The 22,466-nt window shown below is 38.8% G+C and overlaps 1 protein-coding gene and 1 pseudogene across 1 annotated transcript; one reads left to right on the forward strand and one right to left on the reverse strand.

Moving 5' to 3' along the window:
• Positions 1-5,669: 5,669 nt before the first annotated feature.
• Positions 5,670-22,241, reverse strand: LOC146626609 (integrin alpha-M-like). Its single transcript, XM_085361379.1, has 30 exons — positions 22,205-22,241; positions 20,007-20,109; positions 17,694-17,797; positions 17,210-17,280; positions 15,053-15,167; positions 14,156-14,283; positions 13,898-14,040; positions 13,385-13,529; positions 12,654-12,804; positions 12,344-12,417; positions 12,057-12,177; positions 11,751-11,890; positions 11,475-11,621; positions 11,173-11,382; positions 10,934-11,067; positions 9,856-9,998; positions 9,595-9,749; positions 9,333-9,458; positions 8,939-9,012; positions 7,710-7,851; positions 7,522-7,620; positions 7,345-7,424; positions 7,176-7,262; positions 7,004-7,073; positions 6,810-6,908; positions 6,627-6,707; positions 6,397-6,507; positions 6,134-6,247; positions 5,944-6,054; positions 5,670-5,762 (listed from the first exon to the last, which is right to left on the reverse strand). The coding sequence occupies exons 1-30, from the start codon at positions 22,239-22,241 to the stop codon at positions 5,670-5,672; spliced, it is 3,408 nt and encodes a 1,135-aa protein (XP_085217505.1).
• On the forward strand, positions 18,312-19,333 carry LOC146626610 (uncharacterized; annotated as a pseudogene).
• Positions 22,242-22,466: the final 225 nt, after the last annotated feature.

Here is a 22,466-nt window from a genome sequence, read left to right on the forward strand (position 1 = left end):
CAAACACAGAATGGAAGTGAAACAGATGGAGTAGCACGGCAGTGCAGCGTGTGATCTGGACACAAGTGATGGAGGCACAACTTGTAGAACATTAGCAAGCTCATCCGAGCCTTTTCGATATGGCCTCACAAAATTATCACGGCCGCACCAACCGTGAAAAGAGATGGACATTGCTGCTCAATTGCAGCTGCCTGGTCAATGTTTTTCATTAGCAATTTAGCAAAGTTGATGGTGGTGTGTGTGTCTGTGTGAGTGAAAGACAGAGAAGGAGAGCGAGAGACAGATTTTGTGTTATAAGCTTCATATTATCACTTCATGTTATAGACGCAGTGCGAGCACTCAGGTCGCATCAGAGCATTGGGCTGTATAGTGTGAGACCCTGCATCATGACCAACAAACTTCTAACCCCTGCAATTCAATCGTACAGTTTGAGCAGGAGCTGACCAACGCGACTGAAAAAATCGAACAATGTATGCCCAGCTGACTTTTCATTTTTTTCTGTTTAGGGTCAAATTGGTTTGATGTGTCAAGGTCCACAGTGACATGAAATAATAACTCTCCTCAAATGCATCAAACCTAAAGTAACGAGCCCCTTTTGACGTAAGGAGTAGAAAGCACAGATATTTGTTTAAAAATGTCGGGAGTAAAAGTCAAAAGTTGTCAAAAGTTGTCAAAAGTTCCGGTTAATACTTGTACAGCTGCTGTTATTGTGTATATATTTATTTATATTTCTTCATACATTCTTATATAGTTCTATATTGTGTATTTTGTTGTACAGTTATTTTATTTTCAACTTTAATTTATATATTTTATCTTATTCTTTCCCAGTTAAATTTACCCTTCATTCTAATTTGTGTTGTACAGTTATTTCATTTTTAACCTTAATTTATATTTTATTCCTTCCTAGTTAAATTTGCCCTTTTTAATTTTTCATATTTATTTCCTATCTTATTCATAGCCTTTTCCTTTTTTTTGTTTTCTTTAGGTCACGAGCAGTTGTCCAAGCATTTCACTACATATTGTACTGTGTATGACTGTGTACGTGACAAATAAAATTTGAATTTTGAATTTGAGAAAAATAAATACTCAAGTAGAAATACCTGTAAATTCTACTTAAGTACAGAAATAAATTGTCTGTACTTCATTATTTCCCACCTCTAGTAGTAGATAATATGATGCATGTTTTAAAATGTGATTAATTTAATACTGCCTAAATTTCAAAATTTTCTAAATACTCAAGAATTTGGAAAATTGTAATTTCATTCTTTAGGATGATATTCCATGCTCTGATGCTTTAAGAATAAAGATATATAATACAAGACTTGATCTGTGTTTTGTAATACAAGTTGAGAAAGAGCACAGAGGTTGAAGAGGCCACTACCCTCTTCCACATTTAAACGTTTCTTCCTTCTTTTTTCTAGTCTTGTAAGATGCATCAGTCTAACCTGGCTGCTAAGACTTGTGATGGCCAGGTCAAATATTTTTAGCATATTGTTTCTCAATGTAAGATTGCAATTGCTGAACCACACCTTTCTTTGAGTACAGCTAGTTTGATATTGTAGCAAACATGTTTTTTAATACATGTGCATAAAATGTTTTGATATTAGGTTAAAATGTTACATTTAAGCAAAAAGCAGCACAATCTCATTTTTGACATTTATTTTGTTACTGACACAGATGGTGTGGATATTTAAAGCTGTGCTCATTTTTCCTTAAACCCAGCTGCTATATAATATCTCCACCTGAAAACCCACTCCAGACTTTAGAGGGCATTTGAACAATAATAAGTTTGTTTATCAACTGAAAATATTGGCAAATTCATTGAAGATGCATCATTTTAACCTGGCTGCTAAGACTTTTGAGGGCCAGGTCAAATGTGCAGGTCAAATATTTTTAGCATATTGTTTCTCAATGTAAGATTGCAATTGCTGAACCACACCTTTCTTTGAGTACAGCTAGTTTGATATTCTAGCAAACAATTTCTTTAAAAATACATGTGCATGAAATGTTTTGATATTAGGTTAAAATGTTACATTTAAGCAAAAAGCAGCACAATCTCATTTTTGGCATTTATTTTGTTACTGACACAGATGGTTTAGAATTTAAAGCTGTAAAGTCTTTTACTTCTATTGTCACGGTCCTGGGCCTGTGGCCCAGTGTTTTGATTCTATATTATTGTTTATTGGGTCCTGTTTTGCTTTTCTAGATTTCTTGTCCTTCTGGGTTGTGATTTCTAGCTCTTAGGTTTAGTTCTACCCTCATGTTCCTCCTGTTTCCTCTGTACTGTGTTAGTATTGTCTCTGAATCCTGCCTGCTGTTTTTCCAGCAATAAAGCTGTGCTTTTCAAGTTTATCCCACGTGTCCCCGTGAGTTTGCGTTTGGGTCCAATCCCTGTCTGCCACACAGCCGAAACATGAGGGTAGAACGCGACCATTACACAGACCCAGAAAACCGCTCCCAGCTGCGTGAGCGTCAGGATGCTGCCTTTGCCCAGCTGGAGGAGGAGCTCCGCTGGAGGCGGAGCTCCGCTGGAGGCCGTGGCGCACTCCTGACTATGGGCGGATTTTCCGAGGAAATCGGCTGGCTTTCGGAGGTCCCCGAAGTTGCCAAAAGCCTCCGCCTGTTGCCCCGCTCGCACCCAAGCCTCGGCCGCTTCAGGTGGGAGTGCTCAGTTTTTCTTCTGATGCTCATGCGCCAGCCTCTGCATTGCCGTCCTGCACGTCAGAGGCTCAGCTGTACACCCCGTCAGATTCCTCACCTCAGAGGAAGCGACGCTCACGCCGCCGTCACTTTTCACCTGCTGAGCAACTCCCGGTGGTGAGTCATAATGACTGCCTTTCACACATTCCACCTGAAGCCACAACTGAGAAGAACGATAAACTCACCTCTGATCCATGGGGAACTTCCCTTATGGATGATGACAATGACTGGGAAAATTATTTTCATTCAGCTCCCTGGGAGGGGGGATTAATTAAGGACAAGTCAAACTCTTCAAACCCTTTAAACACTACTAAAACAAAGACTGTAAAGCGTGGTGGAAAAAGTGCAAAATTCATTTTTGATAAGTTTGTTTTTGCTGACCCAGTACATTTTAACCCTGAGCCTGCCCATTCTAAGACTGTTTTTTCTGGGCCCAATCCTTTGCCTACTTGTGTTCCTGCTCCCAGGGCAGCTCGGGCCCAGCGTACCCCTGCACCCGTATCAGTTCCTCGGGTGTGAGAGTCTGGGGCCCAGTTGGTCCCTGCTCTGGTTTCCAGGCCGACTGAGGCTCTGTCAGTCTCTGCACCCCCTACCAGCGCCTCGGGTGAGAACGGCAGCTGCCCAGCCGTTGCCGGTGCCTGTCCTGGCTTCCAGGGTGAGGGGGGCTGTGAACCAGTCCACCCCTGCACCCATGCCGGTCCCCAGGGTGAGGTCAGCCAGGATACAGCCCGTCTCCGCACCCATACCTACTCCTGGGGTGGGAACGGCTAGTGTCCGGCAGGTGCGTGCACCCGTTCTTGTTTCTGCTGAAGGCTCAGGCAAGCCCGCCCAGCAGTCCTCCCTGTGTTCCAGAGGCTCAGGAGAGTTAAGTCCACAACCATCATCACCACCATCACTACTGCATGCATTTCAGTCTATAGCTCAGTCATTGGCTGTATCCCAATTGAGGGTCTGCAGCCTTAAAGTACGCAGCCTTAACGGTCCACAAGGGCCGCGTACTCAAAGACCGCTAAGGCCGGAAATGCGAGGCTTGTGAAATGGGACAGTCTAGCCTCCGTCGCGCTGCCCAAGTTGCCTAGCAACCATGATACTAACAGCTGGAAACGTTTCATACAGCTTTGTTTGACAGAAATGAAGGAGAAAATCTTTTGTTCATTTGTTTGTTTGTTTCTACATGAGCTTTGATCATTCTCTGTAAGATTAAGCTCAGCTATTGAACGGCGTATATTTTAAAGTAAAGGCTTTAAAACCAAGTTAGTACAAACGTCACTAATGTCACATAACTTTGCCGACATGTGGCCAACAGTAATGTTTTAATGTTCTTCGTTATTAAACATTTGCACATAAGTGACATAATATTCAGTACTTACTTAAAGTTTACTCTTCGGGCGCCCCTCATCTGCCGTTTTTTTTGGCAAAATTATCCACACAAACCGCCGCGCTATGCATTCTGGGATATGTTGGGCCACGAAGTCTACACCGCCACATCCCTAAAATTCAGGGAAATGAAGGACGCATTTGAGGGCCGCATTTCGAGCAGCCTTCGAATTGGGACAGCCTTCGTCGCGTCGCTGTGACGTAATCGGCCTTAAAATGGGGCCTTTAAGGCTGCAGACCCTGAATTGGGATACAGCCATTAGCTCTGTTAGCAGCCCAGTCCATAGTTAAATTTCCTGTGTTACTGTTAGCTCACCCCTTAGCCCACTGTGCAGCTCAGCCATCTCCCCAGTGTTCAGCTTAGTCATTTGTTCCACCACCTGCCTTCTGTTCAGCCAGTGGTCTCTGTCCCTACTGGTCATGCCACGTCAGCTGGGGGGCCCGAGGAGCCCGTCCAGCCTCATGCCACGTCAGCTGGGGGGCCCGAGGAGCCCGTCCAGCCACCACCTGGGGCTGCCACGCCGTGGCCTGCAGCACCTACGCCGTCGCCTGGTTCAGCTTCAGCTTCGCCGTCGCCTGGTCCAGCTTCAGCGTCGCCTGGTCCAGCTTCAGCTTCTGCACCAGCCTCAGCTTCTGTATCAGCCTCGCCTGGTCCTGCAGCTGCCACGCTGCCGACCAAGCCACATTCTGCACCTCGGAATCGCCGGCCACTTTCCGGGCCACCAGCTGGACGTTATCGCCGTCGAGGTCGGCCCCCAGAACTGTTTCCCCGTTGCCGTCTGCACGGTCGGCCCCAGAACTGTTTCCCCGTTGCCGCCCGCACGGTCGGCCCCCTGAGTTATTGGTGAACTGTACGCCAGTGATTTTTTTGTTTTTTTTGTTCCGTTGAATTTATCCCCCGTGTCCCCATGAGTTTGCGCTTGGGTCCAATCCCTACCTGCCACACAGCGGAAACATGACATCTATAGCATTGTTTTGTAAAATGATGGTCCTTTTGCCAATACATAAATTATGCAAGAATATGCTGATGTTATCTTCTTATTAAAAGTGAGATAATAAGTCAAATAAGAATGAAAAAAGGAAGCATAGTTGCGTTTACATGCTGCACATGATAGACACTGATGATTAGTTAAAAATTCACATCACAAAGCTGACAACACATATTTTATTGTTGATCAGATTAGAGAGTAAAATTCTTCACCAAAGAAAAAGTCACCCTGAAAAGACACTTCCAACCATAATCCATCACAGGACTTTCACAGACTAAATTTAATCTCATCTAATTCATTTGAGAATGCAGACTTTGTGTCTCCTTTGTCCTCGGGTGTCTAAAGTTTAAGGCATTGATTGACAGTTGTATTTTTCTGCTCGGATGATTTAATTTCAGCAGTTTTCTGCTTCTGAAGGTAGTGGAAGGACACAGCTAGGAGCCTCTATATTAGATAATAGTAAATGAGCAAGCAAAGGAGTAATTTCACACAGCAAGCTATCTTTTGTTGACTCAATCAAATGTGGTAGTATGGACATTGCTACACACACTGGGCCTTAAATTTTTCATATAGAGTAAATGTACAACTACAAATATGATTTTCTTATTCTGCTGTGAGTGCACTTGCATCATTCCCTGGACCATCTTCTGTACTGTCGTTCATCATCTGTTTGTATTTGCTCTTGAAAAACCCAGCCTAGAAGTGCAAGGAAAAAACATTAAAAGGCAGATATTGTGTATTGCAGTTGCAAACAAAATGAATGAAAATAACTATATGAGTGACTATAAAAACCTTTAACCTTTGTTTAACTGGTCATGATCTCTAAAAATCTTAAAGCTATGTAATGAATTGAAAAAGTGTAAGAAGAGTCTTTCACCTTATACAGGCCAGCAGTGAGTAAAGCCAGAATAGCCAACCCTCCCAAGCATCCTCCAATGATCGCTTTAGTGAAATCTGGCTTAGGGTAAACTTCTACCTCTGCTACAATCTGAGAGATGACGAGACACAATGTGGATGACATTTAAGCTCTTGTACATCTCAAACAAGAGAAAGTAATGCTAAGTCACCTTGCGAACAGGAGGATTGTTGTAAGACCCTGTTGAAAAGTAGATGTATTGTTCTTTGTCATACTCCACAGTGGCTGTACTGGTCAAGAGGAATTTAGCAGATTGAAGTCCAATCTATGGAAAAAAAAAATAGACTAGGATGAGGCTGAATTAAAAATATTGTTCAATTTAAGGGAGAAATTGTTATCATATTCAAGTACATAAGACCACCTATAATCCAAATATGTATAAATCATTTATAAAAAAAACTACCCTTTAATTACCTGCTCTATCCATCCTGAACTGAGGTTGGCAGAGATTTCGTATGTCCTACTCTGCAGTCTTCCCATGAAGGTGTTGCACTTGAACACTCTGCACATGGCTACAGAGCAGTCCTGTGGGTGATTTAAAGAAGACTGAATGAAACAAATCTGTGATTCAGTACAAGGTTATGTTTTGAATCTGTACCATGGTTCAGTTTTAACAGGTAGCAAAAGTGCAGAGGCATACTTACCACCACTTTATTCTTTTGTATCTTTGGAACAGAATCTGTGACATTTGGTGCTTCATCATTTCCTCTCTGACAGTCTGCAATCTGAAATACACTTACATTAATGTCAGGGTGATTGATCCTAATTTTAGCAAATTCACCCATCACACAGCTAATTGTGACCCATTTTTGTATCTTTTCTATTACCTGTAGGCTGCTCAAATTCACCCAAATCTCTTTTTCATCAAGCTTCACTGGAACCTTGATCACCACAGTGAAATTAAGCGCTCTGATATAATTTGTTACCTAAAACATGGGGAGAAAAGACAAAGGCAGTCAAGCATTATAATGGTTAGGTCTAATTCACACAATAATATTTATTATATTTTATTATATTTTACCGTGACTGATTGTCGAACCGGTTTCTGCAAATTATTTATCCCAAAAGTAAAATTGCTGTAGCTGAGGGTGCTAGAAAGATTTAAACATTTAAACATTATATAAATAATGTGTAAGACAAAAGAATGTTGGCTTGCAAATAATTTCCTTTGTTACAAATACAAACACACGTACTTTTCAAATGTCATGGAAATGCTGTATTTCACAGCAATCTCTTTCATTTCGTAGCTTTCACTCGTAGTAGTGTTCTCTTGATTTCCACTGAAAGAGAGAAGTGAAATGGTTGTACTGTATCTGTGGGGTTATTAAACAAGGAGTACCTAAATGACCAAATGAACAGTACCTGGTGGCATTTGCAGTGACAAAGATCTTTCTCGCAAGTCGACTGTTGGTGTCAATCCCATAGGAGACAATGAAGAAAGCCTTAATTGAAATAAAGGAGAGAAATCTTGATTCCCTCACATCTTTTTACTAAACTGTGCAGAAGTGAGAAGAGAAAATTGCATCAAAAAAAACAAACCTCAGTTTTGCTCTTGAAAATTGGCTTGTCAATAGTACAGTCTGTCCTTCCTCGGGATAAACCATCTTCACTGTCCAAGGATTTGCACTCAATTCTTCCCTTTATTAGTAAATAAAATGACTTCTGGATGCACTGGGAGAGCAGCAGATCAGTGATGAACTGATAAAGACTTGATCCTGATGCCTTACCTGCTGAATGGTGAACTTCCTGTAGGAGAGTCCAGCTGGGTACGTGAGAATAACGCGACTGTTGTAGGAGTTTTCTCCTCTGTTCTCCACTGTGACTGTGACATTCAAAAGCTCATCAATGCCCACTTTAACCTCTGAGGATCTGACAGAGGACGAGAATAAAGGAAGAGGAAAACAGATTGCACTGTGTTGGTGAGCTTTCCATAAGCTAAATATAGCATGTATTTGTGTTGAATTCTAACATACTATGTTAGAATTCAAAATATGTAGTATGTAACATATATGCTGTGCTTCAATGCTGATGCTGTTTTATTATGTTTTGTGTATTGGTCAAATCTTTGAGCCCTTTTAATGTATGACACTTATGTATGTGTTGTATGTGAAAGGCCATATTTGCTGGTTTTTCGTATCTTTTTGAAATATGAATGACTTTTGTATTTTGTTTTATTAAGAACCTGAGGGCCTGAAGTGGAGGTGTCTGGGTGCCTTTGGTGGGGGCATTTGCGCTGTGTTTTTTTATGCAACCCCGGTTTAACCTGCAGATTAGTGTGAAGGTGTGTAGAGAAGAGATATACGTGAATTGGCAATTTTTTGATACTCTTTTCATCTAGGAGCCCATTTGCCCACTGGTGAGCTGATATGCTGTTGATTAATTTTGTGCAAGTGGATTGATGCCTCTTTTGTTTCGTGTTTCTTTAATAATTGTCAAAAAAACAGCTTCTTGAGTATTTGTCTCTGTGTAAAGAATAATGGACCATGATGCTTTCTTGGTGAATTGTAAAGTTCTCGACAAAATATATAATATAATATATCCATCCATCCATTCGCTTCCGCTTATCCTTTTCAGGGTTGCGGGGGGTGCTGGAGCCTATCCCAGCTGTCATAGGGCGAGAGGCGGGGTACACCCTGGACAGGTCGCCAGTCTGTCACAGGGCCGACAGACAACCATTCGCACTCACATTCACACCTAGTGACAATTTGGATTATCCAATTAACCTATCCCCACAAGCTGCATGTCTTTGGACGGTGGGAGGAAGCCGGAGTACCCGGAGGGAACCCACGCAAACACGGGGAGAACATGCAAACTCCACACAGAAAGACCCCGGCCTGATGGTGGAATTGAACTCAGGACCTTCTTGCTGTGCGGCAACAGTGCTAACCACCGTGCTGCCTTATATAATATAATATAATATAATATAATATAATATAATATAATATAATATAATAACCTGGTGAAGTTGAAGTCCACTTTTAGGTCATCAACACATTTGTTGTCAGTGCCGCAGTTGATCTCAAACCCTAACTATGGAACACAGCATGATGTGAAAAGTATGTATATTACACATTATTTACATAATAAATGAAACATCGGTGAATCCAACGAATAATCTGTTTGTTCTGTCATCTAACTTTACTTTTACATTTTTGTTAATCTGAACAAATTGAATATTCTTGATACGCTTTTGGAAAACAGCAAAGTCCTTTTCACACCCAAGAATTCTTCGGTAGAAGAAGTGTTAGTCAATTTTATGGCAACAAAAAGTTAATTCAGAAAAATAAGGTCAAAACTAATGCTGTGTTCTTCAGTTCATGTCCAGCTAGTACATTTTTAAAGGTATTTACAGGATAAATTATTGTTGTTTGAGCCTGCTGAGCAAGGCTTGGTCTGAGATTTGTGTTGGAAGGAAAACCGTCAAATGTGAATTTGAGCTCATTGGAAAGTTGATTGAGAGCATCGTCTGGGCAGGCCTGCAAAAAGACAGCAGTGTTAGATTTAGGTTCCGTGTTGGAAGACTCTTAAAAGCAAAATGGAAAACAAAATCTGCTGTTCACCAAATTGAACCTGATTTTTGGTTATATTAGTTTTTCTCTGATGTTGTTTTACCTCAATAAAGAAGTTTACAGTTGAACAGTTTGGTGTACTTAAGTCAACAATGACCGATCGAGGCTCCTCTCGTTGTTTCCCACTGATGTAAGCTCGGTTGTTTGGAGGTTTGCGAGTAGCATCGAGTGTAAAAGTATAATTAATTCTAGCTTGAGCTGGAATAAATCAGAGTTTAAAATGTTACAAATGTACATACACTAAAAAATGAAAATGGATGGGCAGTGCCATTTTGATTTTGAAAAAGTTAGGAGAATAAAGAACCTCGATCAACTGTAGACACTCTGCTCATGGTAAAGCAGACTGTAGCTGTGTTCTGCAGTGGTTTTGAGCAGCTTACATTCTGAGTAGGGATTTGGTTTGGGCTGAATGACACCTCGACTTCAACCATTACAATAGGTCTTGATCTGGAAAAAAGGAAAAGCACATATGAACAACATTTGGTTTTTCAATTAGTACAGCAGCTTTCTGGGTAATGTAGTCATTTCCATTTCTGCTTGGAAATTATTTTTTAGAACAACAAGGCTACTGTTATAAATTACGCATTTTATTTTGAGACTTCAGTCTCAACCAACCACATTTATTCCACCTTTAGTCACCAGAGCACCTCTCATTATGCAACCCAATATGATGGCAAAACGTGTAATAGACACCAGACCACCATTTTTATTTCACGCTTCTGCAAAACATGAAGTGGACACGCATGCAGTTGCATTTCTGCATGCAAAAGTTGTATTACCAGCACAGGGAGATAACATATGTAAAGACAAATCAATAGTGAACACAAAACATATAAAGAACATTTCAAGGTCCTTAATTGCCAAAAACGTTTAAGCTAGGTGTCTAATATGTATAAACATGTAAATGTGTTAATAATGTCTGCTAAAACGCTTTCCTGTGATAATGTTCACGTCGGATTGAAATAAAATCGCTCCCTCTGCTGTTACGGCAGCTTACTGCAAGTTCGCATGCATGTCATGTTTTGCCATTTTCCTGGGTTCCATCATGTCGCAACGAAAAAAATTTTTATCTCATGATCAGAAAGGCTTTTGACATGATAAACTTTAAGTCATATAACGTGACTTCTGGGAGAAAAAAATAGATGCCTGTTTTATCCTGCATATGTATTCCATTAAAGATTAAAAATTACTTTTCATGAATCACTTTATCATTGATGATGATTTATGATTCATTATTATATTATATAAAACCAATGCACAGGTCTTCAAATTGACCTAATCGTTTGACAGTTGGCGCATTCATTTGACATTGACAAAGTTGGTAGACATACCACAGACAATAATAACACATGACTGGAGTATCTATCTGGACTGTGACTTACCTCAGTAAGACAACCGTGCCCTTTGAACCCACCGCTAAGTCAGGTAGTTTATCACCACTCTGATCAAAAGACGACTGACTGATTGTCACTCCAAAGAACTTCAGTCCTGACTGGACCTCAGAGCCAGTAATTCTCTGTGTACGTGAAATATTTTAATTAATCAAACTTTATTGTATAGATATGGGCCTTAAATGATAACTGTGTTAATATATCCTCGTGAGTTCTTTGATGCTGTGTACCTGTGAGTAAGTAGGACTGATTCGTCCTCCTTCACTGTGGAATATGTAGATGCTGCCTTCACCATTATTCTCCAAAGGTGCTCCAACTGCCAAATCCCTGAATCCATCTGAGTTTAGATCAGGCAGCACAGCAAGAGAAGAGCCGAACCTTCCTTTGACAGCTAAATGTCCTCTTAGTACTAACGGATCATCAAAATTACACTCTACAAACTAAAAGCAGGAGAGTGAATATTATATGGTTATTAAGAAAGTTGAAAAATAAACTGATTCATTTAATTGCAGTACATAAAATTGTGATTTACCAAACCAGTTAGTCTGCAAACATAAACTCTTCCCTCTCTATCAGGCTCCGTGTACATTGGGGCTGATATGAAGATCAGATCAGTGATGTCATCATTATTTGTGTCCATGGTACACACCTCTGCCCCGAAATATGCACCAGTCTGATACTGTGTAAGGAACAAATTCGTAATGAAAGGATTCATGTTTAGGGGAAAAAAACAACAGCTTTTATTTAAGAAAATAATTCATATATAGTTTACAATTCCATTCAGATCTGTCTTGCTGTAAATTCATACCTGTGATGAAAAGGGCTCGATCTTTTGGTTTTCAAAGCTTTGTCTGTTAACAGCGACCACAACTCCTCTGTGTTTGTATCTTGGAGCACCAACAATTGTTAGTGAGCCACTTCGGGTTTTAGCAGTTGCCATGGAGTAACCTAGAGGTTAGGTATTCAAAGAGAGGAAGATTCCTTATTCCTTCTTTTAAAATGTGTTCATTTTGCAAACACATTAGTGTGTTTGGGTGAAAGAATTACAGCAGAGCTGTGTATATACATGATCACATGTGTATGAGTTAGATTGTTAAAGCTGTAATATTCTTACCAAGATAACTGTCAGGCTCCAAAGACACGTCCTCATATGTTTTCAGCTTCTGGCCTCCTGTTGTGTATTGCACGTAGCCTCCCTTCCACTGGTTTGCACCAACAATAGACATCTGAATTCCCTACAGTGCAGACAGGAAATACATTTTATATACAATTTATTTTTCATTTCAAACCTGGAGTATGTTTAACTAGATAACTGTCTGCTTGCTTTTGGGTTATTATAAATGTGTGAATCTCTCTTTCTATGACTAGACTGTCTGGTGAGTTTCAGGTAGTTTTAATTACCTCGGGCACATAAACTGCACTGAATCCCTCTTGAGACATTTCCATTGTCAGTGACTCTCCACTGCTTTGAGATCCTGTAACAGAAAAATAAATGAGAAGGTAAAAGACACACTACAACAAATTTCACTTTAAAAGAAGTTTTTTTTTTTTTAATTATTCTAAGTTAAGTAGTAGCTCCAAATAATTTTTTTTCTCTTGATTACAAAAGCGAGATTGAAATGAGATTGATTGTTAAAAACTAAATGAAAAGTAATACCATGTATGTCATTTTAATTGTAAAAAAGCTATTACAATACATTTATCTTTGTACCTTCAATGGAGAAGATTTTGTCCTGCAGACTCTGTCTTATTAATTCAAGTGCGTTGAAGTTCTGCACTTGAAACACGTATTTGACTGAGGGAGAAGATGCAATGGTGTCCAGTTCTTGTTTTGCTGCACTGTTAGTAAATGCACTCCCCACCTGGTGTTATAAAATATATGTTTGAGTTGTTATACTATGCAGCAGGATTTGCTCAGTACAGATTATGGTCCATAACTTTACGCCTTTCACCCAGTTTATAGACAGGTATTGTGCACTCACTGAATATGACCCACATTCATGATAACAGTTACGTAATTCTGCAAAATATTTTTCACATAAATTTGATTATGAACAGTTTAGGTTCCCATCAAAAAATTCTGCCTTTTCATGAATTTAAGAAATTCTATTTTAAGTTTATGTGGTCAGTGAAATGGGCTTTGATTTCACTACGTTAGCCTTCAGGTGTTTTTTGCATCCCATTGTCACAGATATAAATAAACAAACAACTACCAGTGTAGGCCTTCTTTACAAACATTTATGAAAGAATGGGTTGTTCTAAAGAGCTCACTGAATTTGAGTGTGGTACTGTCAATTTGTGAAATTTCTTGCCTCCTGTGTACTCCATCATCTACTGTTATAGTTGTGCATATAGTGTTATATCTTGTGAGTTTTGTCTGATAGTTGGCTGAAACACATTGTGAGTAATAAAAATAATAATAATAATAATGGAAGTACTTACCCCAATAGCAAATCGAACAATGTTTTTACTCTCTGCTAGCTGTGCTGCACCTCCCAGATCATAACGATCATGAGATTGTCCATCAGTAATTACTATCAAGACCTTCTTTACATTTGGTCTAGAACCTGGTATGAAAACATTGTTCCTGCCAAGTGAAAAAAGAAATCTATTTTTAACACAAAACAACTTTTCAAAGTGCATCTTATGGTCATGACTAAATTGCATGTGTTATTATTGTCTTGATATGCATCATTTTTGTATTATCTTTTAGTATTGCAGATATTTTTGCACTTTGCAAATCCAGCTAATGCAAGTATTTGAATTTAGCCTTGGTTATGCTCATCTCATCAAATCTGTGGGAAATAATTCTTCAAAACCCAAGTCTGTCTTTTTACAGGCTTTCAAACACACAGTACTTAGTGTGGTGAGATGCACCAGAAGAAAATAATCTGGGCAGGAAATCTAGACAATAAGTTCACTGTAGTGCTTTAGTAATATTATTGCATCACTGACACAACATGTCTGATGGCCTTAGCTGTGTAAGTAGCTCCCCCCAGCTGACTAATTCCATCTATGTCAATCCATGGTCCAGATGAGGTAAATTTCTTAAAATAAAAATGAATTAGAGGGAACGTGGAGAACTGGGAAACAGAAAACTGCAAAAAAAGAAAAGAAAAAGAAATTGTCATGCTTTGTGAAAATAAATAGAAATAAAGATAAAACAATTTTATGTGCCATGATTTAAATTACAGAGGGACTGCAGGGCCTTACCTGTGCATCATTTGAGAGAAATGACTGAATTAGCGTTTTCACAAATGTCTTCATTGTTTGAAAGTCTGTAGTAGATATGCTGCCTGAACCATCCAACAGAAAAGCAATGTCTACTTGCGGCGGGCATGCTATCAAAGAGATTAATTTCAAAATGAATTTAATTTCAAAGGGTTAAAGTTAACAGTACCACACAGTACCACATGCTGAAATAAACTTCTCGTTAATGGCCCTTTGAGTTCATTTACGTAGTAAATACTAAATGTAATCTGATTTGACAGACAAAACATTAAGAATAAAAGATTAAACTAGTTTGATCTAAAACTAATTTTAGAGGTTCATGTAAAAAGAATCTACCTCTGGCCACAATCAGCACACTAAAAAAGAGACTGTGTCCTAACTAGGATAGGGGTTTGTGTCAGTGTGTGGGATTTTAGCCTAAGGTTAAAACTTACTTACCAATAGGAGTAAATTGACAACTTAAAACAATTTTATTGTTTTTTTTGTTTTGTTTTTAAGGTGACAACTTCCTATTGGTTATTTTGTGGTATGGCAGTTTTGGATGCATCTATCCATCCAAGCTTAGATCTTGAGGTTTGGTCTCATCTGTAATCTTAGACCACCAAATCATACAAGTCATACACAAAACCTGGCATCAATCCCTTTTTTTTAATTTACTCCACTTCTGTTTTGACTAAACCTTATTTTTTGCTGACATGTATAAACAGAAGTCTCAATATAGTTTCAGTTGATCTGAGATTTAGAGATTGTACAAGCACCAAAATAAGTCATTAGAACTCTACGTTCAAGTATAAAATCCAAAAGCTCTTTTTTTAATTAGTGAGGCCCCAGGACTCTAAGCATTATGGGTATATCATCACAAATTTTATTTACTGTTACCTTGAAGAGAAGAAGGTATGGGTAGTCCAAATATATTAGAACGGTCCATGTGGAAGCACACACCGTTGTACATGGTGATACTTTTGCAGTCCTTTGGGATGGTTGGACCACACACCTGAGAGGAGACAGTGTCAATTTTCCATTAATACAGTAGGCTGATTACTTCCCTGTCCTTCATACAATGATTACTTTGATATAACATCAAACATACCTGAAATTAAGCTGAAATTTTCTTTTTTTTACAACTTTAACATATTTAAAGAAGCCACACTAAATTCTACCATGAAACATTTCCAAGCTAGAAGTCCTTAAAGTATTGGGGTTGGTTCAAAATTTAAGCAATTTATAATTCTTACATGTTTTTAAATAACCTTTTTCAACATTTTTCAGTCTTCCAAACTTCTTGTTTATGTATGTGATATATCTGCATTAACATTTCAGGACTGAAAAAATACATTTAGTTTTTCACAGAGCTTGAATATGTTAAACAAGTGAACTAAAATAAGCAGACCCAGTCCTATACACCTGTCCTATGTCTTAAGTGTCTCTAAGTGTTTTTCAGTAAACAAGGTAAAATTTTGAATGGCTTCATTAAATATGCTAAACGTATTGTACCCAAAACATCAGCTGATTTTATGGGGTGTTGGTGGAAGGCACACTAAGGCTATGTTCACACTGCAGGCGAAAGCGCATTGACCCTATGCGACCCATATCCGATCATGGTATGACAGTGTGAACGGCACAAATCCAATATTTTCAAATCCGATCTGGGTCACTTTCATATGTGGTACTGAATCTGATAAATATCCAATGTTTTAGAAAGCGACTCTTGTTTGAACGGTCAAGTCGCATTAAATCCATCTTTTACGTCACTGACACAAGACAGACGCCAATTATCAGCTCCGGAGAAGACATCGCAAACGCTTCCTGGCCATCCAGCAGTGAAACCTGTGTCAGTGTTGGGAAGACAACGTTGGAGAAACGTGAACATGTTATTTATAACTGTATAATCTGCAGATTCTGACAGAAATCTGCAACTATCCTTTGAAGCAAACAGCAATAAGGATAATTATTAGGTTATTTACATATTTACATTTACATTATGTAAATAACAAAATAACTTAAAGCAAAAATTGGGAAACGTAAAGTCCGAAGTCTTTATATTAACCCTCTCGAGGCAGGCGTTGCCGATTTACAACAGTTAAAAACTAACAACCTGATTACCCCACATACATATTTTATGAGTTTTTTTACTCAGAAGTACCACTGCAGGACTTGGTTGTGCATTAGCAACAAAAAACTTAATTTGAGCCTGAGAGGGTTAAGGGCCATCAGTCAAACAATATCGTTTGCTCTGGGTCTAAACAGAGCACGTTGTGTGTGACGTTTTCTTTTGCGCATGTGCGCCGCTTTGAGGGTTCACACTAGAGCGCGTTTGCTGTCGCATTTTATTTGTAGTGTGAACAAGCAGACAAAAAAATCGGAATTGAGCATTAAGACCTGCAGTGTGAACGTAGCCTAAGTTGTCATGGAATGGCCTTCATGCATTTTCTAATTATAACTGTCATGGTCCAGAGTCTGTGGACTCCATGTTTATGTTTAAGTTTATTATTATTATTCTGTGGTTTTGTTTATTTTGGGTTGTTTTTTATGATTATCCCTAGTGTTTTGTGTCCTTTGTGCTCTCCTGTTCCATGTTTCACGTTCCTATGTTCTGTCTCCGCAGTCTGTGTTAAGTTTGCATGTGTAGAGTTCAGTCAGTGTGTTTCCTGTTTTATTTTGAAGGTCTGTGTCTCTTGTCAGTGTTTCTAGTTTCGCTTCCCCTTGTCTCGTTATGTCCAATTAATCCCAGCCGTGTCTCCCATTCCCTGATTGCCCTGTGTGTATTTAAACCCTGTGTTTTCTTGTGTGCACGTTGCTGGCTCATCTGTGTATTTCCCTGAGTCTCCCTACACCTCTGTTTCTGGTTTGTTTCAGTTAGTTTTCCCAGTTTAGGTTTTGCTTAGCTTCCATGCTCACCTTCGCCGTATCTATTTGTATCACCCTGTATCACTCTTGGGTCCTAATTCTCCACCTCCACATGTCTGCCACAGTGGACGTGACAATAACAAGAGATTTTGACAATGTACTGGTAATGTCTGCAGTTCACCAACTCACCACAGTGTTTTGTGTTGTGGGATCACTTTTCATTGTCAGACCAAGCGACATGTTGACTGCAAAATCTGGTGCTGTATTAAAAACAAGCAATATTTTTTTAAATACTCATAAAAGGCAATTGAAAGGAAGAAAATAAGACTTAAATCAATGACTCCAAAGCAGCATGACTGAAATACTTCCCATTGGAACTTCTCTCAACTGCAAACCAGGATGTAAACCAGGCCGCTTTAATATCATATAATTTAGTTTCACTTAAAGAATTATCTTAACATTAACATTCCTAATGCCATTGACTTTTTTCTTTGCTTATTTTAGCAAGATATTTCTAGTTTTAAAGGCTCAGTGTTACAAACTAAGATATTTACTTTGAAAAATCTAATTATAATTTGATTTACACATGTTTCTGTGCAGCTCACGATAAAACACATGCCGTTAGAGTTCCATCACATCTTGTCAATACATTCAATAATGAATGATTACTTACCTTCAAACGGGATATTTTGGCAGTTTCGGGGAGAGGCGGTGCAGCTATAAATTTTCCCCCTTCGATTTTGTGAATATTGTTCTACTGGGGCACTGACGAGCACACTAAAGAAATAAATCCAGTCAATGAAGTAAGTCCAGACAGAGAATTGTAGGTAAATAACAATAATCTCTATGAACAGTTCCAGTCTGGTTTTTGTCCTTGCAATAGCAGAGAAACAGCCATTATAAAAATAATCAACGATCTGCTTATGGCAGCTGACTCCTGTTTACTCTTCATTCCTGGCTCAAAAATCCATCAATAAGCTTCAACGTGTCCAGAACTCTGCTGCCCGTATTAACACTAGGATTCCCTCTATTCACCACATCACCCCTGTCCTGAAGCAGCTTCATTGGCTTCTGGTCAAACATCGCATCAATTTTAAAATACTTCTGTATACATTCAAGACTATTCATCTTCTCTCCCCTCCAAATCTCTCTGATTTGGTTCAGATCACCATTCCATCTCGGTGCCTCAGATCCTCTTCTCTCTCTCTCTCTGTTCCTTCCCAGTGTCTGCCTTACCACTACATATTTCAAATACAATGAGGGTTTCTACAGACAAAAACATGGCTGTGCCATGGGCTCCCCGGTGTCACCCACTGTAGCCAACCTTTACATGGAGGAATTGGAAAGAAAGGCTCTTGGATCTTTTAAAAAGGAGATTACCCAGCCACTGGTACAGATATGTAGACGACACCTGGGTCAAAATCAAAACACAAGTAGTGGAATCCTTCACTGCTCACATCAACGCTGTGGATAAATAGATCAAGTTCACCAGGGAAGACACAAAGGACAACTGTTTGCATTTCCTGGACTGTGCCGTGCACATTGAAGAGAATGGAAACCTCAACATCGAAGTTTACCAGAAGCCCACACACACGGACCAGTACCTCCTCTTTGACTCCCACCACCCTCTAGAACACAACCTTGGAGTATTTAGGACCCTACACCACCGGGCAGAACATGTTTCCTCTAAGCCTGAAGGGAAAAAGAAGGAACGCACACATGTAAAGGAAGCTCTTAAAACATGCGGTTATCCTGTTTGGGCTTTCATCAAGTCAGCAAAGATGCACAGAAAAGAAGATCAGACACCAGCGAGGGAGAATAAGAAAGACAGACGCAACAACATTGTCATTCCCTATATACCCGGTGTATCAGAAAAACTCAGGAGAGTTTTCTCCAAGCACGACATCGCAATTTACTTCAGACCCAGCAACACACAGAAACTGGTTCATCCCCAAGACAAAACTCCTAAACACAAACTCAACAATGTAGTGTATTCTGTACAGTGTAATGAGGAATGCTCAGACCTCTACATTGGAGAGAACACACAGCCACTTCATAAACGCATGGCACAACATAGGAGAGCCACCTCCACGGGACAAAACTCAGCAGCCCATCTGCATTTAAAGGACAAAGGTCACTCTTTTGAGGATGCCATTTTACACATTTTGGACAGAGAACGCCCACTCACATCCTGGGCCATCTGACCTCAGGAAATCACATGATAGGGTGGGGCTAGGTTTCACAATGAGCTCACCTGAAATCTTGGCTGATTGTGACCTACACCCATTTTCACACCTTGGTTCATGTGATTAGGTAGAGGATCATTAGGTGGTCCATTGTCCCTCTCGGGGGATACTCCCACAGGGCTTAAAATTCAGGACTCTCCACCATTTGACCCAAGACCGGCAGAAGCTTCTCGGATGAGAGGTGAAACGTCTTCAAGCAACTTAAAGAAGTCTAGACGCTTTTCTTTCCAAGCTCCTTAGACTACGATGACCTGGATGACTGAGAACCTTCACTGACATATTCCCACTCTCTTGTCACTATGGAGGGCAGGCCCTTCAGTTGCTATGCTCCTTAACTTTGGAATTCCCTACTTCCTGATATGAGAAATATCATCTCATTTTCTCTTTTTAAGTCTAGACTCAAAACTCACCTGTTCAAAATAGCTTATTCCACATAACCTTTCCACCCTGCTAACTTTTAATCTGTTCGTTCTATTATGTTTCTCATTATTGTGTATATTCCCTGCTTTTACTACTTTGCTCTTCACAGTGTCCTTGAGTGTTCTGAAAGGCACTTTTGAAATAAAATGTATTATTATTATTATTAAATACACTGTATGTTTTCTGTTAAGAAGTATTGTTTAATTATTACTGTAAGGCATAACAGAGAGGCCAGTTCAAAAAATGTTAAATCTGTAAAATAATCTTAACCACGCAGGTGCAGACCCACATCCAACATAAAAATGCATGTCCTGACTTACTCTGATTGTCTTTGAATCACCTGGTAGCCAAAACCAGCAGCAGAGTTACTCAGGGTCTTCCAAGCCACGGGATCAATATTGAAACAAAGTGCAGCATTTAACACTGAGAAATGTTTTTTTTTTAAAAAGCAGAAGAAAAAAAGAAAAAGAAAGAATGACATCAATAATCTTACTTAAGGTCATCTAATAATGTAATTATAGCCTTTCTCAATGTAATCACATTTAGGAAATTATACGCAGTCTGTTTTATTTTCATACTATGTCTAGACTACCACTATAGCAGAGATGTCAAAGTCACTTCACACTAGGACCACATACAGCTCATAGTACAACTACACACTCCCTGAGATAGCTAAATATAAGAATAAAGAGTGCAATTTAAAGAGTATGTCTCAGTTTGTATATATGATAAAGAAATTTTGCTGGAGTTAATGAAGAACATCTTGTCAGCATGACCCTTTGGGCTTAAATTTTAGATAATCAATGTGTAAAACAATAAAGTTATATTAGATCATTGCAGACTGTCCTGTAATTATACAAGAGAACCTTTTATTAATTCACATAAATAATCCTTTCTTTGTTTTCTTTCACTGGACCCATTGTAATAAAAAAAATAGAGATTTAGAGAAGATACTGAAAAAACAGGAACTTTTCTGTCATTTCATTGTTCATCTATTACTTATTTACTTTGGTGTGGTACAATTCTCTATCTTTATCAGGAGGAAATGCTGTAAAACCTATGAAAATATATTTTAAAGTCTTATTAAATTTATGCCCTTTTTCACTTGATCCAAAGCCATCCAGTGGGTCTTATTGGAGTCTTTGCCAGGCATATTTTAGCCCTCTGGCCTTATGTTTGACACCCCTGCACTACAGTGAATCTGTCATTACCACTACAGTGCTCTAAAGCCAGATATTTTACAAAGCTAAAAAACATATTGAAGATTAAAATTTAAACCAGATTCTATCTTTTCTTCTTATATCTTCCTCCATTTAAAAAATACAGACATTTAAAGCTTTAAAGGATGAAAATCAATGCTTAACTCTACAATTAGTTTCAGGATATTCCACAGTATAAAAATAGACAACCTTTTTGTATGCATGTGCTTACTTACAGTGCTAAAAAATAACAGAATGGAGAATGCTGCTTGCGTGCACATTCTCCAGTCCTCCCTAACAGTCAGACTCATCAATACCTACCACACCCACATGCAAGTAAAGGAAATGAAGTCTCTGAGGGAAGTAAGTTTGATGTCACAAATGTACATCCCCAAAGAAGAAAATCTAAATCAGTAGCGTGCACTTTAGATAATAAAAACAGTATAGAGGCACGGAAATTGTATTGTTATATGGTTGCCATAAAGTGAAACTCTGATATTGTTGCAATACTACATAGCCCTTGTTCTATATAAGGCTAGACCTGAATTTTTGTGCCAATTATTTTTATGAAACAACTTACATTTATCACATTTCCTTTTTTGGGTCATGCTATGAACAATCAATATATTTTTCTGTTCAATAATGAAATCTTAATTTGATAGTTTTGCAAAAACCAAATGTATTTAGACATAGATATTTTATAATACTGACACCCTCTCAAGTTCCTCTTATCACCACTGTCTCTTTAGATTACTGTAATCTTTTGTAATTAAAGATTTTCAGTACATGGAGAGAATAAGTTGGAAGGAAGAATATGGTGTGTCGTGGTCGTAAAAAGTTTACAGTTTTGTGTCGCCCTGCATAAAACAAGGAGGAATATATAATGACTGCATAAACTACTAAATCATTTGGGTTCATAAATCCAGTTCTACAGGTTTTGTGGGGTTAATAATTAAGAATGTATTACTTCGTGAAATTTTCACACTGCATTTCTACGACAGACAACATCAAAACATTTTAGTTATAAATTTATTTTTAGAGTCAGAAGTTGACTGAACTCATGACACATTTCAGCAGGTAGTTTAATTCACAGAGGATAAAGTGCAAATAAGGAAAGGGCCATCACAAAAATATGTCAAGGTCATATGGTTTCACTTTATATTTTACCGTCAATTTATTTGTGGGTTTTTAATACTAAAAGAAATATTTTATAAATAGAAAAATGTGGCTGTGTATACTTACAGTCATTTTTCCACAGGTTGTACTCATTCATAATTAAAGAACTAAAGACAAAATCAGAAGGCACAAACTTGTCTTACCAGATGAAAATAGTGTAACACAAATTATCCAATCCATTGTGTTGCTTCCACGAAAAAACCCCAGTCTGTTTGTTTTTTTAATTTGACTGATACAGTAGGTGAGGAATTACTTCTGCTCTGTGTCACAGGAGTGGTTTAATCCAAAATACAACAGTCATAGGATGACTGATGAAAGGTAAGGCAGGTAACGTTTTCATGGGAGGAGCTACAGTATTGACAGCACTGTCTGTTTTATAAGACACGCTGCTGTGGTGGTGTTTAA

This window comes from Diplotaxodon limnothrissa, linkage group LG8 (assembly GCF_057381915.1).
Source record: "Diplotaxodon limnothrissa isolate DT_005_m linkage group LG8, D_limnothrissa_male_GT1.1, whole genome shotgun sequence".
Classification (NCBI taxonomy): Eukaryota; Metazoa; Chordata; class Actinopteri; order Cichliformes; family Cichlidae; genus Diplotaxodon; species Diplotaxodon limnothrissa.